Consider the following 15,593-nt stretch of genomic DNA (forward strand, 5'->3'; position numbering starts at 1 on the left):
AGTTCAAGTACCACACTGGCCTCCACACTGGTGGAGCCTACTTAAAAAAATAATAAAATAAAATACTAATAAAACAGTTCTTAATGTCACTATAGAGATGACTAGGGAACAGGATCAGGAAAAATGCTTCAAAAGATATTCTTGCATCACTATCTTTCCTGGGCCTCCCAGTAGTGTGGTTACAGGGTAAGGAGGACAGTTTAAAAATCCCACAGCAGGGTTTTTAGTCAGCTTCTGGGGCCCAGTGCCCCTACCCCTGATGCCCAGCCCTCTCCCTGGGACCAAATCCCACCTTCCTGACCCCTCCTCTGGTGAGCATGCGGGAGCCTCCCGGGGGACCTGAGGTGGGGAGGTGAAGGGGTCCTGCTAACTTGCTCTTCTCTCCTCTTGAGGGACAGGCCTCTGACCCCACCTCTTAGCCACCCTCACCGTGCCCCAGAGAATCTCCTGGACACTCCCCAGCAGCTCCCAAAGCTGCACTGGGTGCTCATCTACAGCCAGCACCAGACCCAGGTGTCCTCAGGGCCACAGCTGCAGGCCCCCAAGATCCCCCCTCCAATTCCAGCTTGTCTCAGGGCAGTGGGGACAGAATAAAAAGGAGCTCTGCCCTGACTCACAGGTCGCCCGAACACCACAGCTCCAGGGTGCAGATACACTTCCACCACGTCGCTCTCCGGCACCACCTGCACGCGCTGTACCTCACCCTTGGCCAGCATCTCGTGGACAAAATCATTCCAGGAAATGTTGCCTCCACTGGTGCTGAGGGCATTCAGCAGGCTCATGACCACAGCGATGACAAACAAAGTGCGCAGCCGCTCGCGGTACATCTGGTCCTCTCTCTCCTTGCGTCTCCTCTCCTCTGCAAGCAGGGCAACCGGGGGAGCATCAGACACAGGCTGCAGGCAGGGCATCAGGACAGCCCAGCCACAAGAAGGCCAACCAAGCCTGCTGGCCAACTTCCAACAGGTGATTCGAGCCACACACCATTGCCTGAGGTCCCGTCTACTCAGAATCAAAAGCTTCCTATCTCCACAGTACGCCCCCCACCACAGGCACACTGGACCCCCTGACCTGACAGGATCATGAAGGATGTGTGTGGCACACATGCAAGTTATTAATAACAATGAAACACATTTTACCACAGTCTGCTGTCCCCTGCCCAACAGCCACCTATCCTGAACCTGTTCATTGTCAGGAAACATCTGAAAATAGTACATTTAAAAAGTTTAGCCTAGGGATCCCTGGGTGGCGCAGTGGTTTACGCCTGCCTTTGGCCCAGGGCGCGATCCTGGAGACCCGGGATCGAATCCCACGTCGGGCTCCCGGTGCATGGAGCCTGCTTCTCCCTCTGCCTGTGTCTCTACCTCTCTCTCTCTCTCTCTCACTGTGTGCCTATCATAAAAATAAAATAAAATAAAATAAAAAGTTTAAAAAAAATAAAAATAAAAAGTTTAGCCTAAAAAAAAATAATAATAATAAAAAAATAAAAAGTTTAGTCTGTGGACCTATGGTGGGGACCACTTAATTCAAGAATGTTCCCAAAGACCAAGTGTTTATCCAAACCATTAGCTAAATCCCACCCCCCCATCACATTATTCAGTTATTCATGCCCTTCTTAGGGTACAGACTGCATCATGCCCAGTTCTTGGGGAGGGGGGCAGACAGACAGGAAACTCAGCCCCTGACCTTAGGGACAGACACCCAGGGAGGTAGTAGCGCATGGAGGCTGACATTACAGGCGAGTAGCACCGGGCATAAGAAACCGGGAGAAGCAGCAATCAGCATGGCCACCACTGGGAGGACTGGGGGGACATTGAGGACCACCGGAGTCACCTCCCTAAGGGCCAGAGCACAGACGGGGAGGGTCCTGCTTACAGCCACCAAAGGTTGGGCCACAGTCTTCCTCCCAAACCAGCCAGATAAGCCCCTGCCCTGCTGAGGATAGAGGGTGTTCTCTGCATCTCATTTACATGATGTGCCCTATCACCTCACTGACCTGCCCAGCCCAATCCTTAGAAGCACCAGGTACCTGCAGTGACACACCAAGAGGCCTGGACTACTGTCAGGGCCATCCTCCCAACACTCCATCCAGACTTCATCAGATCTGTCATTATGTGCAGTCCCTCACCAGTCCTGCCCAAGACAGCCCTGCCATATCTTAACAATGAAAGCTTCTACCATTTACGTCTCCTGCCTGCACAGACAGAAGCATCCACTCAGGGAAGAGCAGAGACCTGGTTACAGGAGCAGGAGGGCCCCACACAGACATGGGGCTCAGCTCAAGCTATACGTGTGATCACTTCTCCAAGGACAAGATCACAGCTGGAATTCAGTATCCACCCACTTCCCTCAGCCCTACCTACAGGTGTACCATCCACAAACACACTGGCTTCCTCTCTATCAGTTTAGAGGAACTAAAAAGCATTTTAAATCAGCTTAAAAGGGATCCCTGGGTGGCGCAGGGGTTTAGCGCCTGCCTTTGGCCCAGGGTGCGATCCTGGAGACCCGGGATCGATTCCCACGTCGGGCTCCCGGGGCGTGGAGCCTGCTTCTCCCTCTGCCTATGTCTCTGCCTCTCTCTCTCTCTCTGTGACTATCATAAATAAATAAAATTAAAATAAATAAATAAATAAATAAATAAATAAATAAATAAATAAATAAATCAGCTTAAAAATGCAAAATGAATCTTACAGAGAAACTTGTGTCAGCAATCATTCTGAAAACGTGAAAGCACATTTCACGTGTTACATGATATGGTACCGGACTATAAGAGCAAATTTAATATTTATAGCGCATAGTAACAACAAGCAACAAAATGAAGGTACCATTTGTCTTGGAAAGCAAATTTATGTTCTCAAGTGAGTAGGTAATTATTTAGAAACCATTTAATTTTCTATTAGTCTATTTAACCCTCAGTCTTGTGTTCTAATTAACAAAGTTGACAGTCATCAAACTTGGCAAGCCACGTGACACTGGATCAGCAGGATGAAAGTTTCTCTGTCAGAAACTCTGCATGATAGACAGGATCTGAGACCCTGAAATTGTGTGCACATCCCCAAGCTCCTGGCCAGTGGCTGCAGTCCACAAACCACTGGCAGGCCATGTGGCAACAATGAGTTTCCTCACTGCTCTGCCTGCCACAGCATCACACCCATACGGAAAAGGGCTTGCAGCAATTCTACAACTCACACACATCTGTTTGCAGAATGTGAACCAGATCTATGATTTTTAAAAGATATGGCTTGGTTTCATTTATTTAAAAAACATTTCATCTATTTTTTCAAGTAATCTCTATACCCAATGTGGGGCTCAAAGCCACAAACCTGAGATCAAGAGTCACATGTTCCACCGAGCCAGGAACCCCAGATATGGAATGATTTTTTTTTTAAGATTTTATTTATTTGGTCTTAAAAAAATTAAAAAAAAAAAATTGGGGCAGCCCCGGTGGCGCAGCGGTTTAGCGCCGCCTGCAACCCAGGGCGTGATCCTGGAGACCCTGGATCGAGTCCCACATCAGGCTCTCTATATGATGCCTGCGTCTCTGCCTCTCTCTCTCTCTGACTCTATGAATAAACAAATAAATAAAAATCTTTAAAAAATATTTAAAAAAAGATTTTATTTATTTGGGACGCCTCGGTGGCTCAGCAGTTAAGCGTCTGCCTTCAGCTCAGGGAGTGATCCTGGAGTCCCAGGATTGAGTCCCACATCAGGCTCCATGCATGGAACCTGTTTCTCCCTCTGCCTGTGTCTCTGCCCACCCCCCCCCACCCCCCCCGCTCTCTCTCTCTGTCTCTCATGAATAAATAAAATCTTTAAAAAAATATATTTTATTTATTTATTCATGAAAGACAGAGAGAGAGGCAGAGACATAGGCATAGAGAGAAGCAGGCTCCATGCAGGGAGCCCGACGTGGGACTCGATTCCAGGTCTCCAGGATCACGCCCTGAGCTGAAGGCAGACGCTCAACCACTGAGCCACCCAGGCGTCCCTGGCTTGGTTTTAAATAATAGATACACTTTTTTGTAAGAATTTCGAAATAAAACAACAGCTTGGATTTAGGTTACAATAAACACCTCTTCTTTCTTCACAAAAATCCAACCCTTTTTGGGGGACCTGGGTGGCTCAGTAGGTTAAGCATCTGCCTTTGGCTCAGATCATGATCCCAGGGTCCTGGGATCGAGCTCTCTCTCTCTCTCTCCTCTCTCTTTCTCTCTCAAATAAATAAAACCTTTAAAAAATAAATCCAACCCTTTTCAAATAAAAACCAGCCAGACAGGGATGCCTGGGTGGCTCAGTAACTGAGCGACAGCCTTTCAGCTCTGGGTGATCCCAGAGTTCCGGGATTGAGTCCCACATCGAGCTCCCTGCATGGAACCTGCCTCTCCTCCCTCTGCCTATGTCTCTGCCTCTCTCTCTGTCTCTTGTGAATAAACAAAGAAAATCTTAAAAAAAAAAAAAAAAACCCACCAGCCAGATGTTCTGACACACATGGAACTGGCCCTGTCGTCCTGTTTCGGGGGAAAGGGTCTGCCTGACCAGGCCCGGAGGCTGCATACCTCATTATTAGAGGGCTCTCCAGGCTAAGGAGCAGGGAGGTCCCAACCCAGAGTGGAACCTACTCTGAAGCTCCAGGACAGTTCACTGAGGTCAGGTTATAACTGTTTGCATGTTTCAATATAACTCATATTCTGGCTTCTGAGCCCAAATCACCCTGGGTACCACGGAGATGGAGCGGCACGCCCCCCTCCAGATAGGACCTCACAGAGAGGGCTGTACCAGCAGCAGACATCTGGTCACGTGCTTTGTCCATTTGCGCTAACCCAGGCCCACAAGATGCAGAGAACTGGCCCTGCACACGCTGTCAAGGGGTATGAATGAATAAGCCCTCCTGAAAGCTATTTGGCTGAGTGTGTCAGGAGCCACAGAAAACACTGTTCCCTTAACTCACTAACTGTACTTCTGAAACTTCAGCCCAAGGAAATCCAATGTAAAAACACACCAGGCGGGTTCAGTCAGTGGAACCTGCAACTCTTCATCTCAGGCTCATGGATTTGAGCCTCACACTGGGTGTAGAGGTTACTGAAAAACAAATCTTAAAAAAAAATTTTTTTTTTAAACAAGCAGACAAAAACCCCACACATCTGTGGCGTTGGTCAGGAATGAAATTATGAGGGCCAGTCTGAGAAAGACAAAAGAGGACCGGTAAAGGAAGATGCAGGTATGAGACAGAGGATTGGCTACATGAAAGTAAGATGTTTGAGGTCTGAGATAAAACAAAATCTGACCCTCAGATTCTAACCAGAAAATGGTCTTTCATCACTCTAGATGTAGAAGACCTCTCCTGTCCCTGGAAGACCCCCTTCCTCCACTGCCCCTCTGGGGCTGCACTGCATCCAACAGCATCTGTGAAGACAGCCCTCAGGTGCTTTGCTCCCTGTGGTGCACATCTACTTTGGCACCTGACACAAAGAACAGGCTTGGAGAGAGCCAAGAACTAAGCCCAGGAAACACTGCTGCCTCCTGGCCACCCGACTGCCCACCCACTGGACAGAACTCCCAGAAACTCTGGTGCCAAAAATCTCTCTTAGGGGGATGGCATCTATCACTACTAGGGCTCCTTGCATCACCCACCCGTAGACAGGTCAGTAACCAACACACCTGAGTTCCAGGGAGACAGCTACCAGAGCTGCCCCAGGCTTTCAGTCCAGAAATCCTTCTAGAAGAACTTATTCCCACTAACCCTGAACATATGCACTGCAGTGAGAAGCTTCTAAGGATCACGATGACAATCCAGTTCTATCCAACAGTCATATGGTGCTGGTCCTGACCCAGATGGAGAGGCAACTCCACAGCATACTCAGGGTGTTCTCAATTCTCAGGGACATGAGGCACTAACATAAAAGTTGTCTGGAAATTCCAGCAACTGCTTTTTCAGCTAAACTTTTTATTTCGCGATACTGTAGATTTTATGCATATTCATAAACAGTAATAAAAAACTATCCTTTGACCGATTGCTTCCAGCAGTAACTTTTTTTTTTAAGATTTTATTTATTTATTCATGATAGACATAGAGAAGGAGAGAAAGAGAGAGAGATAGAGAGAGAGAGAGAGAGAGAGAGAGAAAGAGAGAGAGAGAGGAGAGGCAGAGACACAGGCAGAGGGAGAAGCAGGCTCCATGCCGGGAGCCCGATGTGGGACTCGATCCCAGGACTCCAGGATCACACCCTGGGCCAAAGGCAGGTGCCAAACCGCTGAGCCACCCAGAGAGCCCCCAGCAGTAACTTTTTACAAACCGGACAGTGACACAGCTCCTGGCCCTATGCAGACCACTCCGGCTGACACGTGCTCTTATGTGTGTGTTAGTTTTGTGCACTTTTTAAAAAGAGAGTAGGGTAAAATATTTCTTTTTTGTAAGTAACCTCTGACCCCCAACATGGGGCTTGAACTCACAATCCCGAGATCAAGACTTGCCTGCTCCACAGACTGAGCCAGCCAGGTGCCCTATCCTGTGTACTTTTACCAGATATCCACTGCCAGTGAAGATATACAGGCGTTCCATCCCACAAGGGCTGCCCAGAGCCTAGGCCCTGCCAACATAATCTGCTTGCCACCTCTGCAACTGTCCCTGGAGAATGTTCTATAAATGGGAACCATATCGTAAACAACCTTTCAGGATTGGCTCTTTTCATTCAAGAGTGTCAGCAGGGGCACGTGGGTGGCTCAGTTGGTGAAGTGCCTGCCTTCTGCTCAAGTCATGATCCCAGGGTCCTGGGATGGAGCCCCATGTTGGGCTCCCTGCTCAGTGAGGAGTCTGCTTCTGCTTCTGCTTCTCCCTCTCCTCTCCTCACCTCCCCCACTCATGCTTGCTCTCTCTCAAGTAAATAAATAAAAATCTTAAAAAAAAAAAAAAAACAAACTATCAGCAGGTCTGAGGATAAGACACTGAGCTGTGCCTCCTGTATGCAGTCAGGTTATAGGACCTTCCAGGCAAAACTAATAAATAGACAAATCACAAAAAGAAGGCAGAGGAGACACAGACACACTAAATGTGTGCAACTGCTAGATGGAGCAAGGGAAGGATTGACATTGACTTTTGCTGCTACTATCCCTTGCACATTACTGGCTGATGGTGCTGTGACAGGGAGCACACTTGGTAAACACACAGTCCAGCATCTATGGTGTGCCAAGCAGCCAGTCATTCCTTCAGAAATCAGAATTATCAGCGGAACCAAGCACGTGCCTGAGTAACTGGGTCGCACATGCAAGGCAGGCTGCAAGCCCTCCCTCCACCCACTGCCTCTTCCTTCACAAAACCCTTCATCATTCTTTCTTTCACTTAGGAAGGCCTTTCCCATTTTGAGATACAAAATATTCCTCCAAGTTTTTCCATAATTCTTTTATAGTTCTGCTTTTTAGATTTAATGATTTAATCTATCCAGAATTTATTTTGGTACATGTGATGTAGTCTCTCCCCAAATAACAGCAACTATTCCAAACCATTTCATACACAATCCTCTTTTCTGCTACTGCGTGAAATGCCACTATAGTGACATATGAATTCTAAGATGAACCACACTCTGCTTCTGGATTTTCTATTTTGTTCCATTAAACTACTTACCTATTACCAGACCAACACATTAATTTGGGGGGAGAAAAAAATTTAAAACAAAAAATTTTCTTAAGATTTAATTTATTTATTCATGAGAGACACTGAGAGAGGCAGAGACATAGGCAAGGAAAGAAGCAAGTTCCCTGCAGCGAGCCCGATGTGGGACTCAATCTCAGGACCCCATGATTACACCCTGAGCCAAAGGCACACGCTCAACCCATGAGCCACCCAGGTGCCACAGGGGAGAAAAAAATTTAATATCTACCACTATCATCTTCACTGGCATTTGTTTTTCAAAATCCTATAAATTTTTTTAAATTATTTATTTATTTATTTATTTTTAAATGTTTTTATTTTTTATTTTTTTATTTATGATAGTCACACAGAGAGAGAGAGAGACAGGCAGAGACACAGGCAGAGGGAGAAGCAGGCTCCATGCACTGGGAGCCCGACGTGGGATTCGATCCCAGGTCTCCAGGATCGCGCCCTGGGCCAAAGGCAGGCGCCAAACCGCTGCACCACCCAGGGATCCCTTATTTATTTGTGATAGTCAGAGAGAGAGAGAGAGAGAGAGAGAGAGAGAGAGAGAGAGAGAGAGGGGCAGAGACACAGGCAGAGGGAGAAGCAGGCTCCATGCACCGGGAGCCCGACGTGGGATTCGATCCCGGGTCTCCAGGATCACGCCCTGGGCCAAAGGCAGGCGCTAAACCGCTGCGCCACCCAAGGATCCCAAAATCCTATAAATTTTTTGATGTGCCAAACCCTCATCCTCCACCCCTGAAAACCTTTGAACTCAGAAGCCTTCTGAGGAAGAGCCAAGCTCCCCAGGAGCTCTCTTGGCAAGATACGAGTGACTGCCAAAAGGGATGCCCTGTGAAGCCTGAAATCAGGAATGTCTAAACTGAACCCAAACAATGGCCACAGGTTTCCAGGAGCTAAGATCTGTTCCTAAAGAGCTGGAAATTGTGGGGGCACCTGGCTGGCTTAGGCGGTGGAATGTGCAACTCAGGGTCATGAGTTTGAGCCCCCCTTTGGGCATAGTGATTACTTTAAAAATAATAATAATAAAAATAAAATAAGTAAAGCAAAACAAAATCAGCACCTAAGTATGAGGGAGTTCCTTGACAAGACAACCATTTCTCTACCTGTGTGTCCTTCTGGAGACTCTGCACAGGACAGGCATCTGATATCCTCGTGTATAAAAAGGGGACAATACCAGGGCAATCATGGGGAGAGAATTAATTGAAAAGATGTATTAATCACTTAGTACAGGGGATCCCTGGGTGGCACAGCAGTTTGGCGCCTGCCTTTGGCCCAGGGCGCGATCCTGGAGACCCAGGATCGAATCCCATGTCGGGCTCCCGATGCATGGAGCCTGCCTCTCCCTCTGCCTATGTCTCTGCCTCTCTCTCTCTCTCTGTGTGACTATCATAAATTTTAAAAAAAATTAAAAAATAATAAAAAAATAAAAATAAAAAATCACTTAGTGCAGTGCTGAGCACACTACGGACATTGCTGTAGTTGGTAGTTTCCATTGTCATTAGCTCCAAGCAGCCAGCTTTTACTTTAGGGTCAATTTGGTTGAAACTGACCTTTTTCCCCCATCATCCCTTTGCGTGATCAGAGTCCTAATTCTGTAGCAGACGAGACTCAAGATTTTTTTTTTTAAGATTTTTATTTATTTATTCATGAGAGACACAGAAAGAGGCAGAGACAGGAGAAGCAGGCTCCGTGCAAGGAGCCCTGGGAGTCAATCCTGAGACTCCAGGATCAAGCCCTGAGCCAAAGGGAGATGCTCAACCACTGAGCCACTCAGGTGTCCCAAGACTCAAGATTTTCAAGTGAGGTTGTTGTGAACTGGGGCTATAGCAGGGGCCAACTGGCGTTGGCCAGTTGAGTCCAGTTGGCCAGTTGGCCAGTGTGAGTGGTCACTCACAGGATAGCGACGTGTCCCACTCCTTGCTCAAGACCACGCACTGAGGGATCCCTGGGTGGCTCAGCGGTTTAGCACCTGCCTTTGGCCTGGGGTGTGATCCTGGAGTCCTGGGATCAAGTCCCACATCAGGCTCATCATGCATGGAGCCTGCTTCTCCTTCTGCCTGTATCTTTGCCTCTCTCTTTCTCTCTCTCTCTCTCTCTGTGTCTCTCAGGAATAAATAAATAAAATCTTAAAAAAAAAAAAAAGACCATGCACTGCACCAGCCTTTCCTCTGGGGGCTGCTTCTCAAGTCAACACATAATCAGGAGTGTGTGGGGGGTGGGTTCAACTAAGGTGTCCTGGTGCCTTCCTCCCAACCCCAGAACACTTGAGTACAAGGCAGATGTGAGATTCACTCTTTCCATGCAGAGAACAGCAACTCTGCCTGCCTTTAGATGTCTGGACCTGACAAGGGACACAGGTGCTGATGGAAGCATCTCTAAAAGGACAAGCAGGAAAAGATCCAGTAATCATATTAAAGATTGAGGGTAGGTGTGCTTAGGGTAAGGGAGACACAGGTGCCAGGATTCACCCTACGTTTTTAAAATTTTTTTTGAGAGACAGCCGGGGCAGGGAGAAGGGGCAGAGGGAGAGAGAATCTTAAGCAGACTCCTCACTGAGCATGGAGACTGAAGTGGGGCTTGATCCCAGGACCCTGAGGTCATGACCTCAGCCAAAACCAAAATTTGGATGCCTAACTGAATGAGCCCCCCAGGCGCCCTTGGGTTCACCCTACTTCTTAGATAGATTTCCTGTTGCTGAGACCAGATTACACATGTGAAGACAGCCAAGGTAGCCATTATTTAAGAAAGTCAAATAGGTATACCTTCATCATCTTCAGGGGTCCTCCCCTTAGATTTATCATTGTCCTTAGTCTTTTGCTTCATCCTGGAGGTGTTAAAATAGCAAGTGCCACCTGTAAGGAATAGGGAACATGTCAACAAGATCTGCCACTACAGGGGAGCATCAGGAGAAGAGTGCATTCTTTAATAACCAACCAAAACAGAAGCCATCTGAAACCTACATGCCTAAGATCTAGAAGTTTGTGGTAACCACTCTTAGTATAATAACTGCTAATTATAGAATAATAAACTACTTCAACCTATAGAATACCTTTGTAATTCAAATTAGCAATGCAGAGGAAAAAAACTTATGACCATATACTGAGCAAGTCTCATGAGTTTGGTGGAGAACAACCCCTTCTATACACACACTTTATTTTTTTTTTTTTTTCACACAGTCACTTTAAATGAATTTAAACAAATGAGCAACATGGTGGTTTGACATGTGCAGCAGCAACAGCAACCCAGTGGCCACCATCACCAAGACACAACACTTCTCACATGAAAGGCTCTGTATTGTCCACTGTCTAATTAAATTAATGTTTAAAAGGAGAGGAAAGAGGGCAGCCCCGGTGGCACAGCGGTTTAGTACCGCCTGCAACCCGGGGTGTGATCCTGGAGACGGGGGATCGAGTCCCACATCAGGGTCCTTGCATGGAGCCTGCTTCTCCCTCTGCCTGTGTCTCTGTCTCTCTCTGTGTGTGCGTGTGTGTCTCTCATGAATAAATAAATAAAATCTTAAAAAAAAAAATAAAAATAAAAATAAAAAAATAAAAGGAGAGGAAAGAGGGACACCTGGGTAGCTCAGTGGTTGAGCATCTGCCTTTGGCTCAGGGCATGATCCTGTGTCCTTGGATCGAGTCCTGCATCAGGCTCCCTGTGAGGAGCCTGCTTCTCCTTCTATGTCTCTGCCTCTCTCTCTCTCCCTCTCCTGAATAAATAAAATCTTTAAAAAAAAGGAAAAGAAAGTGTCCCACCAACTCTGACAGCTGTACGTTTCTTCACAACGTTAAAGGCACCACAAATGAGAACATTTTGATGCCCCTTGACAAGGGCTCAGGCTAGCTAAAGAGTGAAGCGTGTGCCACTGGGTGCCTTATGTGGGCAAACACAGAAGATGAGCGAGTTGATGCCGAGTGGTTCTTCCTGACCACATGTGGGCACCAAGCCACCTACTGTCCTCTAAGAGCTGGAAGACTACACTTCTCCCTATTCCAACTGGATAGAGGGGAAGTAAGATCACGGGTGTCAATCCTGAAGGTCCTAAGTCCTTTTGCCCTAAGATCTCTCCTAAGGATGTCATGGTATCTCACTGAATGATGAAACTGTTAAGAATGAATTACTTGTGACCTATTTGTAGTTGCCTACTGGATATAAACATACAGAGCCACTTTGAAGATCCTTACTAGACATTCTTGCAGCTGGCTAGAGAACACGGAAACCCTTGTAAGCAGCCCAATTATTGCTGTACGCCAGAATTTAAAATACAGGGAGGTGGATGACTCAAATAAGCACAAGTGGCCTATTCAGACCTTATCTTTCTGTAAACTTCACTTTAGAGCATCTATGGGCTCACATTACACAGAAGCCAAATTCCTCTGATTTTGTTTCTCAGTGTCAAACCAGCCACATCACCCTAATTTATTTACAGATGTCACAGGATGTGCCTATCACCTGTTTCAGAAGATACACACCTAAGAGTTTCCAGAGTCTGACTGGATTCTGGACTAGATGCTGTCTCAACAACAATCCAGTGAGCCCTTCAAAGGTAGGGGTTAGCAGGCACAGCTGCAAACTCTGAAAAGAAACAAAAAACACAGAGGATGGATCACACTAATACCACACCAGAGCAATGTGGACCGAAAATCTTGAGTCTGTAGCAAAATCTCCTCTGAGAACTCAAATATTTATAATGTTTACATTGCCCTGATATATGATCTAAGCATTATTTCAAACTTTCAACATCAAAACAAAAGTGATGCAAAGAAGCCAGTCAAAGAAACATAGAAGGAAAGGCAGGGAGTGCAGGCTGCCATTCTGTGCCCTGAGGATCACAGCTCCCTGGAAGAGCGAAGTGGAAGGGAGGGCCCAGAGCACTTACACCTGACCTCTCCAGACAATGTTCCTTGCAGAACATTTTCAGGAACAATAGGGGGTTACTAGTCTGTCTTTCTGAAGTTCTGCTTTCAAGATGAGCATTTTCCCACTTGTGTTTTATGTCAAGGTCAATGATCCAATTTAATTTTTTTATCTCTTTGTTGGCATTTTCTTCATTTGTTTTATTTCTTTGTTTTTAATTTTTTCCTTAGCTCATCTCTGCCCTGCTATCAAGGAAAGTAATACCTCGGGGTGCCTGAGTGGCTCATTCGGTAAAGTGTCTGCCTTCAGCTCAGATCAGGATCCTGGGGTCCTGGGATAGAGCCCCACATTGGGTTCCCTGCTCAGTGGGGAGGTTTCTCCCTATGCTCCCCGCTTGTGCTTGGGGAGGTTTCTCCCTATGCTCCCCGCTTGTGCTTGCTCTCACTCTAATAAACAAAACATTTTTTAAAAAAAGTAATATCCTGCTCAATGTTTTTGGGTAGCAAGCACATTCCATGTAATTTCCTGTTAGCAGCAGGAAGAACATTCCTCATCTAAAGTTATCGTCCCACTTAATTAAAACTACTACACCTGGCTCAGTAATGACTGAGTTCAGTAGTCCTATAAGGAGTAGAGACAGAATGTAGACTGGGCCTAATAAACGAGTATCATGAATTTGAAAGATATAAAAATTTAAAAATTGTCATTCTCCAAAGTCAGATCCAAACAGTTTGTTTAACCCAGGTTACTTTAGTTTACTTCCATTACAGCCACTGGTGAGGGAGCCTGCGGAGATTCCACAATATGTGAATTTCCTACTTCAGCCTTTCCTTTCATAGAATAAGCATGGGGTCAGACTAAAGACAATATTAATTATGATTCTCTTTTTCAATAGAACTAAAAGTAGAAAGAAAAAAAGTGTAATACATCTATACGTCCCTCAGGTTCAGGCTCGGGAGGAACAACCAGTGATCTACAATAGAACTATAATTCAAACGGGTCTTCAAGTTACGGTAAAAAAGAACAATAATAAATTATGACCTCAAGTATGTTAAGCTCCTAAGAAAGGACTGGAAGAAAAAGCAGCCAAAATGGCACTAGAGCTTGGGATCCTTGTTTCTAGGTAGAGGTCACTTGAGCAGATCCTGAAGCACAGACCTCACTTAAGAGTGCTCAATTAGGGGGATCCCTGGGTGGCTCAGTGGTTTGGCGCCTGCCTTTGGCCCAGGGCGCCATCCTGGAGTCCCGGGATCGAGTTCCACGTCGGGCTCCCGACATGGAGCCTGCTTCTCCCTCCTCCTGTGTCTCTGCCTCTATCATAATAAATAAATCTTTAAAAAAAAAAGAGTGCTCAATTAATCCAGGTCCATAACGCCCTCCACTAGGAGACAAACCTAAGACAGCTGAGGGAGATCTGCTCACACAAAACTGTCCTCCCACTTGAGCAATGGCTGGGTACCATCATCCTCACAACGTCTGTATGTGAGCCAATGGTCAAATAGTTCTCGGTCAAACTCTTACTGGATTCGGTTTTTAAACATTTTTTTAAAACTTTATTTTTAAGTAATCTCTACAGCCCATGTGGATGGGGCTCGAACTCATAACCCGAGGATCTAGCCACTTGCTCCACTGATTGAGCCAGGCATCCCTGGATTCAATTTGAAGACGCCAGGAAAGTAAGCAAATGGGCAGAAAAAAATCAATACACGAGAAAAGGGCTGGAAAGATGCAGGCTGGGGCCTGTGCCGGGTCTCTTCCAGGGCTGCCCTGGGGTGGGGAGAATGGGGGGACCCGCGGCTAGGTGCTGGCTGGGGGTGAAGAGCTGAAGGGTGAGAGAATGAAGGGTGAGGGGATGCGAACGTGAGGGGATGGAGGGGTAAGGGAATGAAGGGGTGAGGGGATACGGGGTGAGGGGATGGGGGGTGAGGGGTGAGAGGATGCCTGGGTGAGGGGATGGGGGTGAGGGGATGAGGGGTAAGAGAATGAAGGGGTGAGGAGATGGGGGTGAGGGGATGGGGGCTGAGGGGTGAGGGAATGAGGGGGTGAGGGGATGCGTGGGTGAGGGGATGAGGGGTAAGGGAATGAAGGGATAAGGGAAGGAAGGCATGAGGGAATGAAGGGGTGAGGGAAGGGCGGAGGGGATGGGGGCTGAGGGGTGAGAGAATGAGGGTGAGGGGATGCGTGGCTGAGGGGCTGAGGGGATGGGGGTGAGGGGTGAGAGGTAAGGGAATAAAGAGATGAGGGAATGAAGGGGTGAGGGGATGCGTAGGTGAGGGGCTGAGGGGATGGGGGTGAGGAGGGTAAGGGAGTGGAGGGGTGAGGGGATGCGTGGGTGAGGGCATGGGGGAGGTGAGGGGATGGGGGGAGGTGAGGAGATGGGGGTGGTGAGGGGATGAGGGGTGAGGCTGCAGGAGGGCCCAGCAGCGTGTGGGGCAGGAATGGGCGGTCCCCGACCCCAGGTCGGCGTTTACCTGCTCGGCGTGGTCTCCGGTCCCCACGAGTCGGGTCGGAGGCCTGTGGACCAAGTGGAGGCACCTCCTTCCCGCCCCGGGGGAGAGGCCTAGGGTCCAGCCAGAGCACGGGCCCCGCAGTCGCCCAGACCCCGCAGCAGGGCCCGGGCGAAGAGCGCGCAGCAGGAGGAGAGCGGCCGCCATGTTGGCCCGGAAGCGGCGCCTGCGCAGTGGAGGCCGCGCGAAAGGCGCCTGCGCAGTCGGGGCTGCCCAAGCCGGTTGCCCGCAGTCCAGCCGCTGCCGCGCTCCGCCTGTTTCCTAGCCGCCTGCGAGGTGCAGCCAGGTCGCGGGGTCACGGGGCAGAGCGGGAGAGCCCGAGGAAATGAGCCCAGAGAGCCGGCGTCCAGACCCCGGCCTCAGCCACCACCCGGGATCCAAACCCCGGACTCAACCCGGACCCCAGCCTCAGCCTCCACCGGGGATCCGGACCCCGACCATCTGGGGACCGGGGACCCTGGTCCATCTGTCCGTGTCTTGACCGCAGGGCTTCGTCCTTGCAAGTGCAGCGGTCGGGCCTGGGGTCCAGCCTGGGGCTTAGCGGAGGGAGGCTGGCCTGGAACCCTCGCGTGCCGAGG

General features: G+C 48.3%; 1 protein-coding gene across 2 annotated transcripts in view; it reads right to left on the reverse strand.

Moving 5' to 3' along the window:
• Nucleotides 1-15,290, reverse strand: part of SPG7 (SPG7 matrix AAA peptidase subunit, paraplegin) — a 40,532-nt gene extending 25,242 nt beyond the window's left edge. Inside the window, exons 1-4 of one of the 2 annotated variants that reach the window (XM_026005000.2) lie at nt 14,980-15,290; nt 12,124-12,226; nt 10,414-10,503; nt 618-859 (exon numbers count right to left, since the gene is read on the reverse strand). In XM_026005000.2, coding sequence (XP_025860785.1) covers nt 618-859; nt 10,414-10,503; nt 12,124-12,226; nt 14,980-15,162 — 618 coding nt within the window. In that variant the 5' untranslated portion in view covers nt 15,163-15,290. The remainder of the gene's footprint in view (nt 1-617; nt 860-10,413; nt 10,504-12,123; nt 12,227-14,979) is intronic. The other variant, XM_026005001.2, reaches the window with a different exon arrangement.
• Between the last annotated feature and the right edge of the window lie 303 nt (nt 15,291-15,593).

Source organism: Vulpes vulpes, chromosome 12 (assembly GCF_048418805.1).
Source record: "Vulpes vulpes isolate BD-2025 chromosome 12, VulVul3, whole genome shotgun sequence".
Taxonomy (NCBI): Eukaryota; Metazoa; Chordata; class Mammalia; order Carnivora; family Canidae; genus Vulpes; species Vulpes vulpes.